At 43.3% G+C, this 24749-nt stretch overlaps 1 protein-coding gene across 1 annotated transcript in view; it reads right to left on the bottom strand.

Annotated features, from left to right (window-relative positions):
• Window positions 1–604: 604 nt before the first annotated feature.
• Window positions 605–24749, bottom strand: part of UBE2W (ubiquitin conjugating enzyme E2 W) — an 86429-nt gene continuing 62284 nt past the window's right edge. The window contains exons 5-6 of the mRNA XM_029591489.1: window positions 4550–4625; window positions 605–2820 (exon numbers count right to left, since the gene is read on the bottom strand). Coding sequence (XP_029447349.1) covers window positions 2807–2820; window positions 4550–4625 — 90 coding nt within the window. The 3' untranslated portion in view covers window positions 605–2806. The remainder of the gene's footprint in view (window positions 2821–4549; window positions 4626–24749) is intronic.

The raw sequence follows: 24749 nt of genomic DNA on the forward strand, positions 1-24749 counted from the left end.
CTGTGCTATGAGACTCAGCAGATGGTGTCTTCTCCTACACCAACATCTCTGCACAATGTGTCATACAGCACCTAAATTATAACTTGCCTTGAGCTTGGATGTGGAAAAGGCAAGCCTTTAAATCTAAAGAAAATAAAAATAGATGTCTTAGTCCCTCTTTGCGCAAACAATATTTGGCTTCAGTGAAGTGAGTTACTTTTCTCTTTATTCATGCCAGAAATCCTTGGCACTGAAGAGCATGACAACTCCCTTTTGTGCCAAGACTATCGAATCTTGATACAAAGTATAAGAGCACTCATTCCTTTTTTTTTTCTTGAGGGTCCCTCCGTAGATACTGACTTTTTCTTTTTAATCAAAGAGAAAAAAAGGTGACTGCAGAAATTCCTTGAGCACAGTCCTCGCTCTTATAGCCCTGGGGGACATGCATACAGAAGCAGTGCAATTAGGCACACCGTGGAAGAGCCAAGGCATTTTACACAGCTTTCATAAAAGTCAGTTACTGACATCTTGTGGGAACACAGAGAGCATCTTTGAAACCTGATTTTATTCCTGGCATGGTGAAAATTGTGCAGGCAAAGTCAAACAATCTTGCTAAGACAAAAAATATGCACTAATATAAACATTTTATTTTTGAGACTTGAAAAGAAAAAAAAACTAAGAAAAACTACTATCAGGAGAGAAAAAGTCTCAGGAGCAGAAAAAAAAGACTGAGAAAATTCTCACGGCTACACATGAAGGTCTGTATATGCTCAGAAAGGCCTGGGTCTTTCTAAACTTAGTTTTCTCCATCTCTGTGCCATCACCCACTAGTGTGGTTGATAAAATCCTACTTGTCTTCAGAGGTAAAAAAGTACACCCCTTTCAGTGCAGTACCACTGAAAAACACAGAACTGGCAAGGCAGCCAAGTGAAAAAGCAAAATAATTACCGGTACTTGCTTATCTGCCAAAGATTTTACCCCAGTCGTATTTTTCAGCAAAAAAAAAAAGATACAAGAAAAACAGATTCCGCAACAATAGACAAATATGAACTGAGGAGAGCTGCAGGAACTGTCATACATAAGCAGAGAAAGGAATTTTACTTTCCAGAAACTTCTAAAGTTTCATGCGTCTTCAGCACAGATGCAGTCAAAAGACTCACTTGTGTGACTCATGAATCTGCTTGTCTTAACAATACATTACATATTGAGTCAATTTTGTGTTTTTTCCCCTTCTGCAGAAAAATTTAGCAATTACTTGATGCAGATGGACACATAGCAGAGGTGCTCAAACCCGTCTTTCGGGCCCTCCCAGCCAGCTGGGTTTTCAGGATATTCCTAATGAATATGCATGCAAGTAAATCTCATGCATATTCATTAGAGAGATAGCCCAGGACCAGTTTGAGTACCCCTGAATTACAGACTTAGAAAATGTTTTATTTAGAGTGCATCAGTAAAAATCAGATTATAACAGATATTATAGAAGAAATGTGATAAGTATATAAATATATTTGCACTATCTACAACTAACACTGAAATATTTTAATACATTACATAGTATTGTAGTTAAATATCACTTCAACATTTGATTTTTAGATGGTAGAAAATTTTCATTAAAAGTTTATTATTAAAAAAAGTCTTTAGGGAAGAAAACCTATTATGGGAATATGGTGTACGCAGATTAAGAAAATATATTCTTACATTTTTTTCTCAAGTGTAAAATAAAAGGTCCACACTTTTCTGTCAAAACATTAAGCATCTGTCAAAAATGTAATTTTTTTTGTCTTTATAACACAAGACTAAGACAAGGTGGTACTGACATGTAGAGAAATAATTTACAAGAAAATATTTTCCGACAAAGCTTTTCAATCAAAATATTTTGTATTTAAACATGACAACATAACAATAAAAACAAAAAATGACTGCAAACACAAAACAATAGTATATGGATTGCTTTCAAATATAAATAAATGAAATTTTGTATAGGCAGAAGGGCTCATGCTGATGGCTAGTAGAAGTTACACTGCACATTAGCTATCTGGCAAAAAGCTCTGAAGTACACAAATTTAGAGGCCCATTTCAGGACATCACCACGGTCCTCTCACTTCAACATAAAGCCTTGATTAAACTATGAATATCCCATATTACTCATACTTTTACTTCAGAGGTACAAATAACTATATACAAAAATGTATTTATATTTCGCCATAGGGATAAGATATTGTACCTGCCTCCCAACATTACTTGAAATCCTTCCATATCCCACAAAAAAAAAAAAAAAAAAATTGACAGAATGGAGACAATTCAATAAATATGCAAAGATAGAGTATTACAGTCCTTCAGCCAAACATGTCAAGTCATGCTGCTGATTTCATGATCACAGTGCATAGAATTCTAATAGAACAAGATTGAAGTGACTTTCAAAGTAATGTTGGATCCCTTGTCCATAATCCCAGTATATTTTTGAAGCTCATATGATAGGCCCTATCATGCATTAATAATTGTTATTGCACAATACATGGAGGTCCTGGAACTTTAAAAAAAACAAAAAACCAAAAAACCCAGCTTAAAAGAAAAATGGAATTATGATAAATTTCCTGAAATCTGCATTAATACAGTATGACTAATAAAAGCATGTCAGTTGCATGGACTGAACCAGCGATCAACATGCGCCCAGTATGCACACTAGTAAAAATGCAGTAAAAAGGAAGTAGTCTTCCATGTCTTTAGGTCACTTCCAGTCAAAGGTTAAAGTTCAAAGACTGAATGATCAAAGTGCTCATTTACTCAGTAGGACTATCTTCTGCTAGGAGATCACAAATTGTTGGTATCAACATGTGTCATCTTGAAGGAAAAAGAAGGAAAGAAGATTAGAACATTAAATATCAGGTTTTAATTTCTACATTTAAATTCACAAAAAAAGTTTCATCTATATGACACCTCCTCCATAGAGTGTAATAGGGACTTCATGAAAGGTCTGGCACTCTAATCACTCTTTTGCATGTACAGAACTGTGTAACATGGAAAGCACCCTGAGACAGCAACACTTCTATAGCAAAGAAAGGATTAAGGATCATGCAAATGAAATCTATATGCTTTGACAGCAGATGAGGAATCTTGCAGAAGAAATGCATAAACATTACTGTATTTACAATATTCTTGTATTTTCTTACATGATACAAGTCCAGAATTTGTATGCAGACACTCCTTGTTGACCTTGGGCAAGTCACTTCCCCTTCACTGCCTCAATTATATGATTGTAAGCCCTCTGGGGACAGGGAAATATCTACAGTACCTGAATGCAATCCAATTTGAAGCATCACAAAAAGGTGGAATATAAAATAATAAAAAGGTTTCAATATTGCCTGAGTAACTGATCGTTAATTTTAGATTTCAACCACATTAATGGCAACAGCTTTACTGTCCACACAGTACAAAAGTTCCACTGACATATTCCATGTCCTACATTAAAAGAATAAAAAAAAAAAAATAGATTGTGTTCTGTATTTCATTTACAGCAAATGACAAAACTGCTCCCTATGCAAGGAGCAGTATTGTTAGCACTCACTTTCCCTAAACATCTCTTACACATTTGCTCACTAGGGAAAGTGAAATGTGACTGCCCAATTAATTCTATTCCAACACAGTTTTAAGTAAGGGCATGCACAAGAAAAATTTTTATTTGGGTTATTTTCTCTTTTTTGTCATTTTGTTTTTTTAATTAACATTGTTATTGTGGTCATACAATAAAGACATACAAAAACAGGTATAAAATATTGTTTTAGTCTGTTTCTTTATGTGTAATAAAATTGATATTTCCAATTTTTAGAGCACCAAGCTCTAACATTTTCTTTTCCTGCTCTAACACAAACATACTGGAAATGCAAACCAGGAGTAGAGTATTCTTCACAGGAGTGAAAATCAGCTAAAACAAATTCTATCAAGAACTTATTCACAAATGCTAAAGCTTTATATGAATAAAGCTTTACTTTGCTCCCCCTCAAGCCTTCCCCCTTCTATGTTTCAAGCTTCTTCACCTGGCTTAACTTTCTTCTCTCCAGCTTCTTCCTCCAAATCATTTTGAATGTCTTTCAAGAGAAATGTGTTCAAAGCCCTTAGGTTTTGAATGGGACAGAATTCTCTAGTTTTGGGGGCCACAAAATATTTGTATTAAAATCTCTACCCTCTTATGGTGGAACAGATTCAACAGCATTGGCCTGAAAGAGAACAAGAGAAGGGAGGAGCAGCAGGGAAAGCCATTGTTCAAAATCCACAGACTCTCCTTGTGACCTGAGTAAGCTACTTCACCCTCCCACTGCCTAATTTCCTAAGCATTTCTCTTATATAGACACAGAATGGGAGAAAAGCCTTAGTAAATCAAGCCCTTAGGGCATGATTTACTTCTTTTTCTATGGTTGTCTATGGTTAAAATGCTTAATAAATGAGCCCCTTAGATTGTACCTGAATGTAATCTGCTTTGAAGTGTTACGAAAAGCGTAATATAAATAAAAAAAATCCTCCTGATGAGAAAGGGAATGTAGAGACCCCTTTTTCATGAAATAAATATACTTACCATGATACCACCATTTTGTTTTCTTTGGATTTTTATTACATGTTCTTACATAAAAAGAATTATCTGGAGGCCGCCTCTGAAACACACAAAGCACGAGTCCTTATCAAATAGCGTAAACAAATTATAAATTTACATCAGAATGAACTAGTTGTATATTATATATAATAGGGCATATTATGTATAGTAAAGTATCACAACAGGAGAGGGGAGCGAATAAAGCTTTGCTCCTTTCAAAATTTCAAGCAATCTCCAGTAGAAAGATGTACATTCACCATTTGCTGGAGATGGAGAATACTGGCAGGCTGATGTCAGTGAAGAGGTATATATACCATGTCAGCTTTGCTCCATCTTCTGGTAGAGGCACATAACCCACTTGTTCTGGATCCACCTGTCTATGTTAAGAAAAAGAGCTTTTTCATCACTAAATACAGTGGTGATTTTCTGCCAGGTTGCCAAGCCGAAACCTTTTTGAACTTGCTTCCCTTTCCCAATCAGGAAAAAGTAGAAAAGTGAAGGCTGCTACTGCACCTGGTACTTTAAGGAAATTACCACTGGCTATGTAGTATACAAATCATAGTACATAGGTTAATTACTCCTGGGGGAATTCTACACAACTGAGTAGTGCAGAATTCCCTTCCTGCACATAATTTTCATATTTTGTGCAGAAGTTAGAAAGCTGTCTGGCGGGCCACAAGCAGAGCTCTTCCTGCTCATGGCTGAGGAGCATGACTCCCAGCAGGCCATTACAGGAGCCCATTCTGCTTGTCGCTGAGAAGCATCCACAATTGGTGGGCCACAAGCAGAGCCCATCTCATTCACAGCTGAGGAGCAGCAAAGATGAGAGGCCCAGGAGAGCCACCAGCGGAGCATATCCCGCCTGTAGCTGAAGACAATGGTGAGGCCTAGAATGACAGCATAAGAGGCAGCGTGTGTGAGTGTGTTAGAGAGAGTGTGAGTGAGTGAGAATGTGTGTGTGAGAGAGAGAGAAAGCCCCCATGTGAAGGGATGTGTGTGAGAGAGCCAGCCCGTGTGGAGGGATGTGTGAAAGAAAGAAAGAGAGGGAGCCCATGTACACGGTGTGTGCACACACAAGAGAGAAGTCTGGATGGAGCCTGTGTGAGGGGCCAAACTCTGAAATTGGAGGGCTGGAGTGTGGAGATAGTGAAAGGGGTTGAGCCTGGGGTGGAAGGAGGGGACAGGAGAGAGAGGGTGGAGAAGAGAGTTAAAGATTGAAAGGGAAGCGTGAAAGATGTGGCCAGGGGAGAAGGGAGAAAGAGTGCATTTCTAGGGGGAGTTATGCTCAAAATATTTAAAACTCCACATCTATGTGTAATAAATTTTCTGTATGACATTTTAAATTAGTTGTTCCAAGACTAAAGGAAAATTAGTTCTTACCTGATAATTTTCGTTCCTGTAGTACATCGGATCAGTCCAGACCATGGGTTAAGCCCCCGTTCCAGCAGGTGGAGACAGACCAAAGTTCTAAGGGTTGCCCATATAAGGACAGAACCCACCCAGGAACCCTCAGTATAACCATTATCAAAGCAGAAAGGTATAAGATCAAGCAAGTAACAGGATAACTAGTAATTTAATTTAAAACAAGATAACAGAAACAATTGAATGAACTGTGTAACTAAACGCTCTTGTATATCTACCCCTGATCATCGTAACGATGCTTCCGGTGCCTATCAATAAATTCCAGGAAAATGATGCAGTGAACAAAAAGAAAAAAAAATCCTATAAGAAGGAAAAAGTGACAGGAAGAAATTCGAGCGGACAGAATAAGAACGGGCGGGTTTCTGGACTGATCCGAGGTACTACAGGAACGAAAATTATCAGGTAAGAACTAATTTTCCTTTCCCTGTACGTACCCGGATCAGTCCAGACCATGGGATGTCCCAAAGCTTCCCTATAGAGGGTGGGACCCAGACAGTCCCGCTCGAAGAACCTGCCGACCAAAGGAACCAAAAACTGGAGCCTGAACGTCGAGGCGGTAAGGACAAGCAAATATATGAAGAGATTTCCATGTAGCCGCTCTACAGATTTCTTGCGGCGATACCGATTGAGACTCTGCCCAAGAAGTCGCTTGAGAACGCAAAGAATGAGCTTTTAGACCATCAGGAACCGGACGGCCCTTGCAAATGTAAGCAGAGGAAATCTCGTCCTTTAACCAGCGAGCAATAGTAGCCTTAGAAGCTTGCTTCCCCCTGTTGGGACCACTCCACAGGACAAACAGATGATCAGATACACGAAAATCATTGGTGACCTCAAGATAACGCAATAAGACTTGCTTGAGACCAAGACGACGAAGATCGCTACCACCAGAGGCAGAGATATCCTCTGGCGAAAAAGCGGGAAGTTCAACGGACTGGTTAATATGAAAAGAGGAAATGACCTTAGGTAAGAAAGAAGGTACGGTCTTTAGTGAGACACTCGAATCCGAAAAACGCAAGAAAGGATATCTACAAGATAGAGCTTGAAGCTCAAATATTCTCCTGGCTGAACAGATAGCAACCAGGAAAACAGTCTTGAGAGTCAAGTCCTTGAGAGTGGCATGACGAAGAGGCTCGAACGGAGCCGTACAAAGAGCTCGAAGTACCAAATTCAAATTCCACGAGGGACAAATAGAATGGACAGGCGGCTTTAAATGCTTGGCGCCTCTGCGAAAACGAATAACATCCGGATGAGAGGCAACCGGCCGACCTTCAATGGGGTCAAAAAGGGAACCAAGAGCTGAGATCTGAACACACAGAGAGCTGACCGAAAGACCCTTGGAAAGACCACGCAGGAGAAAAGAAAGTAAAACCGCAACAGAAGGCGAGCGAGACGAAACACCCAACTCCTCGCAGAAATTTTCAAAAACCTTCCAGACCCTGACATAAGGGATGTTGACTGTTTGCAAGCCCTGAGAAGGGTGGCAATGACTTCTACTTTATATCCTCTACGTCTCAAACATCTCCGTTCAAAAGCCATGCCGCTAGACAGAAGTGATCCGCCTGGTCGGAAAATACGGGACCCTGCCGCAGGAGATGGGGCAGATGACCGCGACGAAGAGGTCCGTCCACTGAAAGATTCACCAGATCCACAAACCACAGCCGACGGGGCTATTCGGGGGCCACGAGAATGACCGGACCGCGATGAAGCTCTATTCTCCGAAGAATCTTCCCCACTAACGGCCACCGGGGGGAACACGTAGAGAAGAATGTCGGAGGGCCAGGGAAGAACCAGCGCGTCCATTCCTTCTGAATAATGCTCCCTTCACCGGCTGAAGAACCGGGGAGCCTTGGCATTGGCTAGGTTCGCCATGAGATCTAGGTGAGGGGGACCCCACCTGCACACGATTAGATCCATCCCCACGTCTGATAACTCCCACTCACCGGGATCGAGATGCTGATGACTGAGAAAGTTGGCTTAAACATTCTCTTTTCCCGCTATGTGTAAAGCTGTCAGGCGATCCAAGTGCCTCTCTGCCCAGAGAAAAAGCTTGCTGGCTTCTAACGCCATTATTTATTTATTTATTTATTTGCTTTTATATACCAACATTCGTTGGGGTACATCACATCGGTTCACATTATAACAGGATAATAGCATGACTGGAGTCGTACCATTTTTACATTGTAACATTAAAACATGCGTAGGAACAGTATAACAGTGGAACACAGGTTAACAAATTAACAGTGAAACATTGGAGCGCAAGGGCTGTATTTGTACATAGTAACAATTGGGGAGAACTTTATACAGGGTGGTTTTTTTTTGTCTTACTTATTAATACAGTGAGGCTTTCTTGTGGGTTTGGGGGGACAAGGGAGGGGGAGGGAGGGGAGGAGGGGTTAGACGACTTCGAGTTCCCCCCTGTCGATTTATGTAAGCTACCGTGGTGGAATTGTCTGATAGCACCCGGACCACTTCGTGGCGAATCAAAGGAAGAAAAAACTTGAGGGCCAGACGAACCGCTCGGGCTTCTAGACGATTGATGTGCCAATGGGACTGGGACAGGGACCAGAAACCTTGAGTCATTTGAGATTGACCGACAGATCCCTATCCGGAGAGGCTGGCATCTGTCGTTACAATGATCCAAGAGGGAATCAAAGAGGCATTCCCTTGAGAAGGTGAGCCGGGGAAAACCACTATTGTATGCTGGCGATGGTAGAGTCGGAGAGAGGATCTCCTAATACTGCTTGGACATCGGCTTCCAACGGGACAACAATGCTTTCTGTAAAGGACGCATATGAGCAAAAGCCCAGGGGACGAGATCGATCGTGGACGCCATGGACCCTAGAACCTGAAGGTAATCCCACGCTGTGGGAAGAGGTAGAGATACAAAGGTGTTCAACTGATCTATGAGGTTGATCGTCCGTGAGTCTGAAAGAAAAACTTTCCCGATCCGAGTGAAGAAAAAAGCGCCTAGGAATTCCAGCTCTTGCGAGGGCCGAAGAGTGCTCTTGGGGTAATTGATTATCCAGCTGAGAGATGTGAGAAGGGCTAAAACTGTCTACCGCGAGCATGCAGAGAGAGGCGGACTTGGCCCTTATCAACCAATCATCCGGGTAAGGATGGACTAAAATTCCTTCCCGATGAAGAGCTGCCGCAATGACTACCATGATCTTGGTAAAGTTGCGGGGAGCAGTGGCTAGACCAAACGGGAGAGCCCGAAACTGGAAGTGCTGGCCTAGGATCTGAAAACGAAGGAACTGCTGATGTTCCTGACGAATGGGGATGTGGAAATAAGCTTCCTTCAGATCTAGGGAAGCGAGAAATTCTCCAGGACGAACTGATGCAATTAACCCTCGCAGGGTTTCCATCTTGAAACGGGGAACTTTGAGGGCCCAATTGACCCTTTTGAGATCCAGGATGGGGCGGAAGGAATCGTCTTTTTTGGGAACAACGAAGTAAATTGAATATCGGCCGGCACCCCTTTCGTGAACAGGAACCGGAAGGATTGCCCCCAACTCCTGAAGACTCAACAGGGTGTGACGAACCGCAGGCCGCTTGAAACGGCCGCAAGGGGACACAATATACAGATTCGGCAGGGGTCTGGCAAACTCTAACACGTAGCCGTGTTCTATCACTTTGAGGACCCAGAGATCGGATGTGATTTAGGCCCACACCTCGAGAAACAGAGAAAGATGCCCACCTAAGTTTCGTGCGGAGGAATGGACAGGCCGCACCTCATCAGGGAGCTGACTTAGAGGTAGTGGGCTGCTGATGGCCAACTCGGAAACCTCGACGGCCACGAAAGGAATGGGACCAATACTGGGACCTGGACACGCCCCCCCCCCCTGGGGAAGGAGCCACGGGCCCTGGTGCCGTAACGGCGATTCCCCCTGAAGCGAGTACGAGTCGGGAAAAAAAAGACTTAGACTGTTTGGGACAGTCCTCTGGCAGCTTATGTACCTTGTTTTCACCCAAGGACTTAATAAGCTGTTCCAGGTCCTCACCAAAAATCAACTTGCAGCACAGAGATACAATCGGTACTGAAGACAATGAAACCCTCATCTCACCCATATGATCAAATCCCTTCCAAAATGCTTCTTCTCATCCCTGATACTATTTCAAAAACCTTAGCCGAAATCATAAACTGTTCCCTGTCACATGGTATCTACCCAGACGACCTAAAAACTGCATCAATTAAACCACTCTTAAAAAAACCAAATCTAAATGCAGGCGATCCCAACAACTTCCGCCCTATTTCCAACCTCCCATTCATAGCCAAAATCATGGAAAAACTGGTAAACACTCAACTATCCAACTACAGGACCACAGTATTCTGTCTCCAAACCAATATGGTTTTCGCAAAGCCGCAAGCACCGAAACTCTACTCCTCTCACTCACGGACTTCCTCATCTCCAGAATCGATAAAGGCCAAGCATTTTTACTAATCCTCCTTGACTTCTCGGCGGCCTTTGACACCGTCAACCATATCCTACTTCTAAAACAACTGGCAAACATTGGATTAACAGGTGCTACTCTAACCTGGTTCAAAACATTCCTGGAAAACAGAGGATATAGAGTCAAAATTCACAATACAGAATCCCAATATCACCCTTCCAACCGAGGGGTGCCGCAAGGCTCATCGCTTTCACCTATACTCTTTAATGTCTACCTGCTTCCCCTCTGCCAACTACTCACAAAATTAAGCCTGAAACACTTCCTCTTCGCAGACGACGTACAGATCGTGATCCCCATAAAAGAATCAATCTCAAAAACAATGGAATACTGGGATAGTTGCTTACTAGAAATCAAACATCTACTCACCAGCCTAAACCTAGTCCTCAATGCTTCGAAAACGGAATACCTGCTCATATCTCCGGAAAACAACACCACACATTCAAAGCCACCAGCCCTCCTTCAAACCGCTCACGTAAGAGACCTAGGGGCCATCTTAGACAACCGTCTTAACCTCAAACCATTCATTAACCAAACCACCAAAGATTGCTTCCACAAGTTACATATCCTGAAAAGAATAAAGCCACTTTTCCACACTCAGGACTTTAGAACAATCCTGCAAGCATTAATCTTTTCCAAACTAGATTATTGCAACTCACTACTACTAGGCCTCCCAGCCTCTTATACCAAGCATCTACAAATGGTACAGAACACAGCAGCCAGAATCCTTACAAACTCAAGGAAAATCGATCACATCTCCCCTATCCTCAAAGACCTCCATTGGTTACCGATCCACTACAGAATCATGTACAAATCCATCAATATCATCTACAAGGCTATCCACCAACACACTCAACTTGACCTACAAATCCCATTTAAAACACACACATCTGCCAGACCCATCAGGGAATATTACAAAGAGTCACTCCAGATTCCACATTCAAAAACCTTCCAACATAAATCCTTGAGTCTCAGAGCTTTCTCTTCAGCAGGTCCAACTCTATCCCACCTGACTTGAGGCAAGAACCATGCACCCTAACATTTAGAAAAAGACTAAAAACTTGGCTTTTCAAAAAAGCATTCCCAGGCCTCGATTAAAACCTCTACCCATCAGCACCAACTCGCATTCAAAAACTGGTTCAAAATATAAATCCACTAACCACCTACCCTCACTCAACACCATAATAGCATCCTTCACAACTTTATCATATTTATTTATTTTGCTGTACAACTATATTATTTGATGCTTTCGGCTGAAATGTAAATATTACTTTGTCTTATTTCTCCCCCTTTCCGGATCCTAGTTAATTTTCCCTGTTTTATTGTAACTTTCTCACATCCTTACTATTGTTTTACTGTATTTGAAGTTTGAATTGGGAATATTGTTTACATTGTTACTCTCTGCTTTACACTCATTGTTAATTGTAAACCGGGTTGATGTGATGCAAGTCACGAAACTCGGTATAATAAAAATAATAAATAAATAAATAAATAAAAAGGAAGAGTACCCAACTGAGCTTTAGCGGACCAATTGCGTAGCCAGAGAAGACGTCTAGCAGAAACCGCAGAACCATAGCAAATCATATAGTACGTCCACACCATAGGCTATAGCACCCTCCAAACGTTCAGCTTGCTCAGCCTCTGCAGAGGGGAGGTCCTGGGTGCTGAGTAACTGCTGCATCCACCTAAGGCTTGCCCGCTGCATGAGACTGCTGCAAATTGTCACCCGGTTACCAAGAGCTAAAACTTCAAAAATGCGTTTCAAATAAAATTCAAGCTTACGGTCCTGCACATCCCGTAATGCTGTAGCACCCATCACCGGAATGGTAGTGCGCTTTGTCACAGCAGTGACAGAAGAATCCACTTTGGGAATCTTTAACACGTCCAGGCAGTCCTCAGGGAGTGGTTAGAGTTTATCCATAGCTCTTCCAACGTGAAGACCTGACTCGGGATATTCCCAGTCCCTGAGGAGAAGCAAGCGATGCATAGGATGAAAAGGGAAAGTACACGGTAAGGCCCTAAGTCCCGCCAGGACCGGGTCCTCGTTTGGTGTCATCGCTGCTACCACAGAATCATCTGGGGGGGGGGGGGGGGCATCAATTCCCAATTCCTGAAGAACGAAGGGAATAAGAGGTTCCAGCTCCTCCTGCCGAAATAAGCGCAGGACATGGGGATCATCACCCTCTAGCGGGGGGGAGAGGGGGGCTTGGGCGGCAGAAAAATCATTCCCTGCATCAAAAAGGTCTAAAGAAGGCTGGGGGGGGGGGGGGGGGGAGATCCCGGGACTACACGAACCCTAACGGGGCCCTGAGGGTCCAAAACAATCCCAGGGGAAGGAACAGGAAAATTTGGAGGGTTGGGGGGGGGGGGGGCCACTTCCCTTTGAAACTGGCCAGGTAAGACTCATGCATTAAAAGAACAAATTCTGAGGAAAAAACGGGCCCGAGCCGGATTACTCACAGGAGGGGCGGGTGAGGTGGTGGGGGGGGGTCCGAGCCAGCACCCCGAGAGCGAACCAGGCTCAAATCGGGAGGAAAAAGTTGAGAAATCGTGTCCCCAGCACACGGGGAAGCAGAAAGTGCTTTATCTGAAAAATCCAAAATGGCCGCCACTGATGCGCGTTCCCGGGACGGGCACGGCTTTGGAAATCATCAGGGAGCCCCCTGAAATGCACCTCGAACATACTCCATCGCGGGAGGGTCGGGAGTCAGACTCCCCACAGGCTAAACAGCAAGCTGGCCGCGGGATAGAGCAGGGAAGCAGCCGGTAAGGTAATTAAAAACAGCTGAGGAGTTGGGCGGGAGATTGAACCCCGCTCCCTCCTCACAAAATAGAACTGCTGCCTTTTTTAATTTAAATTTTTTTCTTTAAACAAAGAAGAAATATAGTCTGTGAAAGCTTGGGAAAACGAAAAACAGTTTTATTCACATTAATAATTCATAGCATTCACAGAAGCAGGGGAATGAAAGTCATCCCTGCAGGCTCAACCGAGGTATGTGCATCTCGGGGCATGGCAGCAGTAAACGTGGGGGGAGGGACTGGCACCACCAGTATCACCCACACTAGGTCACCGGGAAGGGAACCTAGGCTAACAAATCAAGGGGCAAAGCCCCCCAGGAACCCCAAGAGCGAGGGAGACAGAACTGTCTGCCGTGACACAGTCAGAGAAAAACTGACAAAAAGAAATATTTTTTTTATTTATTTTTTATAGTATAATAAGTAGTAAACTAAAAATGTACTTGCGTGAGCTTGCACCAGAGAGAAAGAAGGACGACAACAGAGGGCAAGCTAAACAGGGAACCAAAAGGGTGAGTTGTTCCACCTGCTGGAGACAGACAAATACTGAGGGTTCCTGGGTGGGTTCCGTCCTTATATGGGCAACCCTTAGAACTTTGGTCCGGCTCCACCTGCTGGAACGGGGGCTTAACCCATGGTCTGGACTGATCCGGGTACGTACAGGGAATATATATTGTTTGATTTTAAACAATATAAAGTAAGCAGAATTATAAAATTGTGCGCGCAGAATTCCACCCTGCAGTAGTTAATGAAATAATCCAAAGTGGGGGGGTTTTTTGCAATTAGATTTGACTATTCAAAAAAACCAAACAAAACAAAAAAAAAAAAAAAACAACTAATTCACCAAATTATCAACAGAGCAATGTCATTTTAATAGCATGCTTTGTACAGTTCAGGATGGCATCCAGGAAAATTTAAAACCAGCAGTCCTGTGTTACCCTTTAAAAAAAAAAAATACACTGCACAGCGAATGCTATTCACACAGTTCCCAATTTCAAGAACCTAAGACACTTCACGTGCATTAATGTAAGTCCAGCCCAAGAAAGATATGCAGGAGCAATGTAAGTAAAGGTCCTTAGGCTTACCTTTGTAGTGGAACTATAACAAGGAAAAAGACAAAAGACAACAACATCTGAGGTCTCTACAATATACTTATAATTCTATTTTTAGGTGTTTATAAATTGTAATTTAGGTGTTTTTTATATTCCGCCTTTCCACGTAACTAGTACAAAAAAAATTGGTGTTTATACAACAGGAGTCCGTGCAGTTAGTATAGCTGTGTTTAAAAAAGGATTGGATAAGTTCTTGGAGGAGAAGTCCATTACCTGCTATTAAGTTCACTTAGAGAATAGCCACTGCCATTAGCAATGGTTACATGGAATAGACTTAGTTTTTGGGTACTTGCCAGGTTCTTATGGCCTGGATTGGCCACTGTTGGAAACAGGATGCTGGGCTTGATGGACCCTTGGTCTGACCCAGTATGGCATTTTCTTATGTTCTTAGGTAATATTGCTGGGTACCTTTTCCAGTTTCTGAAATTCATGCATTCCTATAACAAATTACCCCCATCAATCTAGCACCCATGTCCTCCACCCCGCAATCCTCTTCCCTCACACAACCCCAAATATACAGCAGAGCCAGCAGGAGAATGGAGACATACCAGCTGCTAAAAACTTGTACAGCTGAGTTGTCAACACAGAACAGGCATAAAGAGACAAAAGGATTGAAGGATTCACAGTATTAAACTATATTGAAACTCTAAGTCCATTGCTTTGAATACTAATTCATTTTAGACTCTGCATTTATGAACCAGAACCTGACTTCCCTGAAGGATAAAATACTTTCCCCATAAATGCATGTGCTCCTTTTTTTTTTTTTAGTTAAAATCTTCATTGATGTTCAACACAGAATACTACCTAATAAGCATAAATTATGTCCATATGCTGCTTACATCAGCACAATGACAGCACTGCAATTTAAAAAATATGTTGGAGATCAATATTTGTGATTACCCTTTCTCCCAATCTACATAAACAGGGTACTGGCTGCATAAACTATATCCTCATATTTCAAATATGTTCAAAAACATATGGCTTTGCTTACTGGAAAGACAGCAATGCCTTTCTACAGAAACTAAATTCCAAGTCCCAAAGCAAGTGGAGTCAACTTTGTAGAAAAAGCAAGTGGCCAACTTTGTAGAAACATCAGGTACTGAAGCACATAATGTAAAAAATGTTGGGTCCCAAGGACTTGTATATCCATAATAGTATGCACAAAAATATGATTCATCTTCTTGTAGAGAGACTTACCTGATGACACTCCCACCACATAGTTGCATACTACCCACCTTTCCAAACATTTTAACAAATATTTCTGGTAAGTACCAGGGAAAACTTTTATCTATCTATATAGAGCAAATACCACCTGAAGTGTATTTGCAGAGATTGAAGTTCAGCTTACATTCTTAATACTACTCTACTGCTCTCCTGTAAATATATTGGCAAGATCTCTCCCCCAAGCTAATACATGTCTTTGTTTAATACTATTATTACCACCGAGGAGATAGAACACTTTTGAAACAAGTCCTTTGGTGACATTCCTCCCCTTACATAAAGACTCAGCGTAACTATTCTCTGTAAGCACACCTTAATTTTCTCTTTGCTGTAAGTGTCAAAGCAGCCAAAAAACAAAGTATGAATCTGGTAGTCGAGAACATTCTTTCAAATCAAAGGACAAAAACTGCAACATCTCAAATAATTTTTCCAACCGATTTAGACCAGCATTCTCCCAGTTTTTAAAACTACCTCCCACTGCAATCCCAGGGGTGAGGAGTCAGATTGTAGTGTGGGAGATGAACAGCTGATTTCCTTAGACCAGTGATGGCTAACCTATGACACGCGTGTCAGAGGTGACACGCCGAGCCGTTTTTGCTGACACGCCTAGCGTTTCGGGACTATCTATTTTTTATTTTTTTTTTTTTTTATTGGCTGTGCCGAGCCTTTTTTTTTTTTTCCGGCTGCGCCAACCCTTTAAAATTAGTTTTTTAGTTTTTTAGTATCCCTCCAGCCCCCTCCCCCCCCAATGCCCCCGGGCGCAGGGAGGCGCAGCGACAGGCAGGGCCGTGGTGAGGCTCACTTCACCACAGCCCAAAGAAAAAGATCGTGTTGAACGCGCTGATGCTCCTCCTCCTTCCTGCCTGTGCGGCCCCGGAAGTAAACGTTGCCGGAGCCGCGTAGGCAGGAAGGAGGAGAAGCATCAGCGCGTGCAGAAGAGGAGCATCGCTTGCACTTACGGGCCGCCGCGAATCTCAAATCGCAGCGGCCCGAGAAGAGGAAGAAGCCCGGTAGCAGAGCCGCAGCAGAGCCTATCCTGCGCGACCCGCGAAGAGGAGGCCCAGAGGTGAGAGAGAGGCTGAGGGTCTGTGTGTGTGCGCGCGTGTATGACATGAGTTGAGAGATTGTGTGAGAGAGTGAGGACCTGAATGTTTGCAGAGACTGCATGTGCTTGAGCAAGACAGCATGTGGGAGTGAGAGAGAGCCTGTGTGTGAGAGTTAGACAGCATGTGCCAGTGAGAGCGTGTGTGTGTGTGTGTGTGTGTGTGTGTGTGTGTGTGTGTGTGTGTGTGTGTGAGAGAGAAATGCATGTGAGAATGAGAACCTGACTGTGTGTTTGAGGGAAGAAGATGGAGAGAAAAGAAACAGAAAAAAAGACAATATAAAAGGAATTGGCAAAAAAAAATAAAAAATAAGAAAGGGAAGGTGGAAAAAAAAAAGCCTGTGACCAATCAATTAGAAAACTAAGATCAGACAGCAAAGGTTAAAAAAAATATATTTTTAGTGATTGGCACATGTAATCTTTGGGAATGTGCAAGAATAGTAACATCCCCAATAGTCATGTGGCAGCAGTGACAGTGGCAGCAGAGGAATGAGAGAGGTTCCGAGGTTGCTGGCAAAAGAGAGGGGGGTCTGCCTTTAGTGTGTGCATGTGAATGAATGGGACTCTGCCTGGGGGTGTATGTGTGTGAATGCATAGGTGCCTGCCTGGGGGTCTGTGTGTGTGAGAATGAATTGGTGCCTGCCTGGGGGTCTGTGTGTGTGACAATGAATTGGTGCCTGCCTGGAGGATGGAGCGGGAGTGGTGTGAAAATGAATGGGAGCCTGCCTGGGTGTGTGCGTTTGTGTGTATGTGAGGGAGCCAGTGAGTGTGAGAGCATGAGTGTGTATGAGAAAATCCAGGGGAGTAAGAGTTTGTGTGGGAGGGGGGGGTGGAGGGGGAGAGAGTGTTGTAATTGAAGATTTAGCTGACGAAATTCAGCAACAAAAAAGTCACTAAGCAGGCAAGGTAAAGAATTATTTGTTTTTGCTTTATTAATAAACACAGTACATATATTAAAATTATAACTTGTTATTAATTAAAGCTACAAATATCACAATTATGGATTTTTCTAGAAGTGACACACCACCCGAGTTATGCTCGGCTTTTTTATGAATTTTGACACACTGAGCTCAAAAGGTTGGCCATCACTGCCTTAGACAATCGCTTACATTTAGCCACAAAGTTACATATTCTCAAAGTATGATTAACAAATGGACTCGCATGCACTTGCTCATCTTCCCGAGTAGCTAGATAAAACCCTCATCACCCCTTTCAAATATTGTCATGGGTGACATTTGTTGCCCTTCTATCAATGTACGCAGTTGAGAAGCCAGATGATAATGTATAATGTATGTTAGGAATGCCTAACACGCTCACCCCCCCCCACCCAGAAAGTGGCTCTGATATGGTACCTTTTCTAGTATCTAGAAAGATACCAAATCTAGATAATGGTACTCCCAAAATAGGAGAAGGGAGTTTATAAATTTAAGACCACAGGTATATGTTGGGTTCCATATTAGGTGCTACAACCCAAGAAAGAGATCTAGGTGTCATAGTGGATAACACATTGAAATCGTCGGTGCAGTATGCTGCGGCAGTCAAAAAAGCAAACAGAATGTTGGGAATTATTAGAAAAGGAATGATGAATAAAACGGAAAATGTCATAATGCCTCTGTATCACTCCATGGTGAGACCGCACCTTGAATACTGTGTACAATTCTGGTCGCCGCATCTCAAAAAAGATATAATTGCGATGGAGAAGGTACAGAGAAGGGATACCAAAATGATAAGGGGAATGGAACAACTCCCCTATGAGGAAAGCATAAAGAGGTTAGGACTTTTCAGCTTGGAGAAGAGACGACTGAGGGGGGATATGATAGAGGTGTTTAAAATCATGAGAGGTCTAGAACGGGTAGACGTGAATCGGTTATTTACTCTTTCGGATAATAGAAAGACTAGGGGGCACTCCATGAAGTTAGCATGGGGCACATTTAAAACTAATCGGAGAAAGTTCTTTTTTACTCAACGCACAATTAAACTCTGGAATTTTTTGCCAGAGAATGTGGTTTGTGCAGTTAGTATAGCTGTGTTTAAAAAAGGATTGGATAAGTTCTTGGAGGAGAAGTCCATTACCTGCTATTAAGTTCACTTAGAGAATAGCCACTGCCATTAGCAATGGTTACATGGAATAAACTTAGTTTTTGGGTACTTGCCAGGTTCTTATGGCCTGGATTGGCCACTGTTGGAAACAGGATGCTGGGCTTGATGGACCCTTGGTCCAACCCAGTATGGCATTTTCTTATGGTAATCCCTCCCTGTAGGTGTCTGATAGGAGGTAAAGATGAAAATTTTGTTTTCACTGTGGTAGAACAGCTGAAGTCCTTTTTGAATGCCTGGGCAAGGTGTTAACCCATGACAATCATGAAATGTACTCCATCATAATCGATATGCCAGTTTTTCTTAAGTTAGACTTTTCTTTCTATTGTTACTCCCTGTATTTTCTGGGCCCTCCTTATTTCTTAAATAATTCCTCGCTGAGAAGCATGTAAGAGTAACTGATCTCTATTGATTTCTTATTGTGAAATTGAATACTTTATATATGTCTTTTCTTTTTCCTGTCAAAGTATGATGTATAAATACTTTGTGAAAAATTAATAAAATATGAAATAAAAAAATTGATATCAGCATAAAGTCAATAGCCAAGATCTAGGTCTGCCAAGTTCCTATGGAGAGAGGAAGGGAGCCCAATAGGGCAGAACCCTGCTGAGCCCCAAAGCATAGGGGATGGGAAGAAGAAATGGTAGAACCCACAACAATCTGCTGAGAGCATTCTTGTAAATAAGACAAACTCAAGCCATTATCTTCTTTACTAAAGCATGGGTTCTTTGTTCAGGATGTTGAGAATGGATCAGATTCAGGTACTAGAACTGAAGCTGACTGACTAATGTTTTGGGCACTGAAGACAGATGCTGAAAGCACTGGTACCAAACATGATAATCAAGGCAGCCAACAATAGCATCAAAACTTCAGAGGCAAACGGCCCTAATGTTTTATGCACGTCGGTGAGAAGAGTAGATTTCATTGGCATCTATTCCTTATACATCAGCTCATCTGAACAGTGGCAAGATCCTTACAATAAATGCTTAAATACCTTTGTGAAATTAGAGGGAGAAGCAGGGTAGATAGAGATTTGATTTCTAGGAGGAGATTTAGACTTTTTATTTTTGGAGGTTCTGGTCTGTCTAGGGATCTGGCCCTTTTTCTGAGAATCATATTTTAAAATCACAATATTTTGTGGCCTTTGGCAACATCTTTCCACAAGCTTCACATCTGCTGGTATCATGAGAGAAGTCCAAACAGCAGACACAAATATCATGTAACTCCACAATGGCCATTTTGTACTTACAGGAAACACAGAGGGTGAAGGGCGTTCAGTTAGGCATATCAAAAAGGAGAAATTATTTACCTGATAATTTCCTTTTCTTTAATAAGGACAGGTAGATCCAGAACAAGTGGGTTATGCACCTCTATGAGCAGATGGACACACAGCAAAGCTGACATCACAGTATGTATGTATATATACATATACACACACACACATATCGCTACATTGACATCAGCCCACCAGTATTCTCTGCTAAAGCCAACTGTGGACAAACAAAACTTGATTATAAACAGATAACCATTCTTGCATTCAGCCAACAAGAAAACACTGAGCTCAGACAAAGAATGTAATAACACTAGTCTAGGGGCTGGAGTAACACTTACTGGTAACCCCTGGAACATGCAGTCCCGCAGGACGACAATAGCGCAACCTGCCGGCAGCCAAGGGCGGGAAGGTGGATCTACCTGCCCTTAAAGAAAAAGAAAATACCAGGTAAGTAGTAGTTTCTCCATTCTTAGCATATGGACAGGTAGATCCAGAACAAGTGGTATGTACCAAAAACTACTCCTGAACAGGGAGGGAGGCTGCCCACAATCTGATCAACAGCACATGCACAAAGGTTGTGTCATCCTGGGTCTGCACATCCAAGCAATTATACCTGTACAAGGTGTGTAAAGAGCACCATGTCACAGCTCAGCAAATGTCGATGGGAGATGACAATCTAACCTCCGCCCACAACACTGCCTGAGCCCTAATGAAATTAGCCCTAACCTGACTAGGCAATGGCTGCTCAGCATCCACATATGCGGCCATGACTACCTCCTTAATCCAGCGGGCTATTGTAGCCTGCAATGCTGGCTTGCCCTGTTTACTTCCACTGTGGAGAACAAACAGGCAATCCATCTTCCTGGGAGTTTTAGAAACCTCCAAATACCTCATGATATGCTTCTTGACATCCAAGGACCGTAACGGTGATAATCTTCCGCATCTCTTTCCCTGTCCAGACTAATTCAAGTGAAAATCTGAGACCAATTTTGGCAAAAAAGAAGAAACAGTACACAGCTGTATCATCATCCCTGGAGTGACTCATAGAAATGGCTCCCAGTAAGACAAGGCCTGCAATTCAGTAATCTATACACAGAATTAACTGCCACAAGAAACACAGTTTTCAAGGTCAGTAACCTCAAAGAAAAGCTACGCATCAGTCGAAAAGTAGGGCCTGTCAAAATATCCAAAACTAGATTAAGACTCCACAAGGGCATCAGTAAAATGCAAGGAAGGATGAAGATGCTTCACTCCTCTCAAGAAATGGGCCATATCTGGATGAGCTGACAAGGGACCACCATTCACCTGAAACAGGCAAGAGCTGCTACCTTTACCTTTAAGGAATTAAGGGCCAACTTTTTGATCAATCCATCCTGCAAAAATTCCAAAATGAGTGGGATAGTCACCGAACAAGGAAGAACTCCTTGATCTTCACACCACTCAAATACTCGCCAAACCAGCACATAGGTTTAGGAAGTGGATAACTTTCGCGCTCGTAGCAAGGTGGCAATCACCGCAGTAGAATAACCACACTTCAGCAACCGAGCCCTCTCAGGGGCCATACCATAAGACAAAAATTGAGTCAGATCTTCATGAAGACCAGGCCTCTACCATAGCAGATGCCTGTGAGCTGGAAACCAGAGGGAAGGCTCCACTAGGAGTCTTTGCAAATTAGCATACCACAATCTCCTGGGCCAATATGGGACCCCCAGAAGCATCATCCCCCTGTGACTCTCGATCTTCCGAATCATTCTGCTCAACATGGCCCACGAAGGAAAAGCATATAGCAGCTTGCCCTCCGGCCACTCCTGCATGCTACCATTGATGCCCAGGGACTTTGGATCTCTTCAACTGAAGAAGCGAGAAATCTTCGCATTGTGAGAAGTTATCAGCAGGTCCAGAAAAGGAAGGCCCTAGTGATCCACTACAAGCTGGAAACCCTCGTTTGATAATTCCCATTTTCCTGGATCCAGACTGTCTGCTGAGAAAGTCTGCTCTTACATTGCCTTTTCCTGCAGTTTGCGAGGCTGAGATCTTCTGAAGATGCACTTCCGCCCATTTTATAAGCTGGGCTATTTCCTGCGACACTTGCTGGCTTTTGGTTCCTTCCTGACAATTGATGTAAGCCACTGTCATCGCATTGTCCGACATTACCTGGACGGCTTGACCCTGTAATCAGTCACCGAATCGAAAGCTTGCCAATCAGACAGCATGGGCTTCCAGCCGATTGATGCTCCAGAGAGTCTCTTCTGTACTCCAGTGCTCCCGTGCTGTCATCGCCTGACAGTGAGCTCTAAAACCCTGGCAGCTTGCATCTATTGTGAGTACTAGCCAGTCCAGTGACCTCAGGGAAGCCCCATTTCTTAGATGATCTGCTTGTGGCCACCACTGCAGGTGTCTACTGATCTCCATCGGTAGGTGAAGCCGAATCGAACACAGTCTTGAAACCATGGGCTCCAACAAGAAAGCAGTGCATGCCAAGGAGATACATATGCGTCCTCGCCCATGGCACCACCTCTAGGGTTGCCGTCATCAATCTGGGTACCTGTAGATAAGATCACACTGTTGTGCGTAAAGTGTTTGTCAATAGACATACCTACACCAACTTATGGATACATACCTCTGGAACAATACCCTGCTTCATGTCGAACCAAACACAGAGATATTCTAGTGACTAATGGCTGAAGATTAATCTTGGCCAGGTTCACTACCCAAACCTTGCTCCTGCAACAAGGAGATCTTGCACGAGGTTCTCCTCCCGACTCTTGGCCTGAATTAGCTAGTCGTCTAAGTACAGGTGCACTAGAAGTCCATTCTCTCTTTCAACTCTGCCGCCACCACCACAACCACCTTGGAAAACGTTCTGGGCATGGTGGCCAAACCAAAAGGCAGTGCTCAAAACTGATGTCACCCCAAAACCATGAAGTGCAGAAATTGTTGATGCTCTAGACTGATGGGAAATTGAAGGTACACCTCTGACAAGTCCAAGGATGTCAGAAACTAACTGTACTGCCATCATCACTGAGCGCAAGTTTTCCATGTGAAAATGAGTCACCTGCAAATGACGGTTGACCCCTTTGAGATCTAGGATGGGGCAAAAGGAGCCCTCCTTCTTGGGCACTACGAAATAAATGGAATATCAGCCTGTATTTTGTTTTTTAAGACATGGGCACTGGAACCTCAGAGCCTTGACAGCGTACACGCTTCTCAGAGGGTCAAAAGTGTTTGAAGCCCCTAGCATGACCTCTCATGCTGAAGGATCATGGTGTCTATTTCTTATCCTCTAAGTAAGAGGAACCTGGGACTCATCCCACTTATTGACCATTTTTTCCAGTTTGCTACCAAACAAGAACAAGCCTTTAAAAGACAATTCCAACAGGTCAGACATAGCTGACGCCTGGCTGCTATTACCGAAGCCACCCCTCTGGCCGAAGTGCGGACCAAATCGCAACCTCCATCTGCAAAAAGGGCAGCTGCTAGTTCTATGAATGTCATGGAATTCACCCCAGATTCATCGACCTAGGGAAGAGTTCAGTAACCCACAATCCAGTGGGAGCACAGAAGAGAGGATCACCTTGCTGGTGACGGGAAAGAATCAATTAGTACTGCTTGGAGAATTTTTTTAAAACTTAAGAGTATTGGGGAGAATTAAACTATTGGCGGGCCAGTGCAAGTGTATTAGGCACCGTAGGTGAACCCTCTGCTTTGTGCCGCAAACCCCCCCCCCCGGGCTGAAACCCACCGCACCTTGGCTTTGGCTGGTTGTTACCAACCTCTCCATCCCCTGTGGGTCTCCGGCGGCACTGCTGAGCACGATGTGTTCCGGTAAAGTGGAAGCGGCTGCTGGTGTGCTCTCTCTGGGAGAGGCCATGGTGGTGGAAGCACAGTCAGAGCTGGTAGGGAAGTGGTTCCTGTGCGCTGTAGGTGGACAGAAGCTGCCGGTTCTCGGAGAGATCGGGCACCAGGGATGGCAAGCCAGGGTGATCCGAACCGTGACTCACCAAGACAACACCCCCCCCCCCCGGCCATATAGCATACCAGTCCCCCGTTCCCTTTCTGTCCTCTCCGCTTTCCGTACTGTTGTCATCATTGCAGCCATTGCCCTGTGCTTTGCTCAAATTTGCCGCAAGTGGGATAGGATCTACTCATGGCCCCACATGAGTGCTCTTCGGTGCCCCCTAATGGTTGGCGCCCAAGACGACCTCCTAGTTCGCCTAATGGGAATCGCAGGCCCTGACTATTGGGGTTTTTTTTTTTTTTTTTTAAGTGTACTTTGTTTTAAATAAGTAGTCAGAAAGGCAAGCAAACAAATTTGTATGTTTGTATTTCCCAATCCTTCCACCCCTAGCTCATCCTTTAACTTATAGGCAGGTGTCACCTCCACACACAAAAAAAAAAAAAAAAAAATCAGCCTTTTACCTTAAACTCAGAAATTCCCCACACCTTATCAAGAGTTTGATCATTCCCATGTAGGTCACTACCAGATATATAGTGAATACACTAACACATTTAAAGGACCCTAACTGTAAGCATTCCTACTCCCATAGCAACCTACAAGTTAACTAGGAATTAAACAAATTTAAGACGAAGACAGCAGTCCAGCACCAAGAGGGGGGGCCTCCCAGTCTTTTGCATCGAGTGTCACATGAATGATTCTTTACCCGCCGGTGAGAAATTGTACGTGCATCCGATGCAAAGAGCTCCTGTCTTATC

Source organism: Rhinatrema bivittatum, chromosome 2 (assembly GCF_901001135.1).
Source record: "Rhinatrema bivittatum chromosome 2, aRhiBiv1.1, whole genome shotgun sequence".
Taxonomy (NCBI): Eukaryota; Metazoa; Chordata; class Amphibia; order Gymnophiona; family Rhinatrematidae; genus Rhinatrema; species Rhinatrema bivittatum.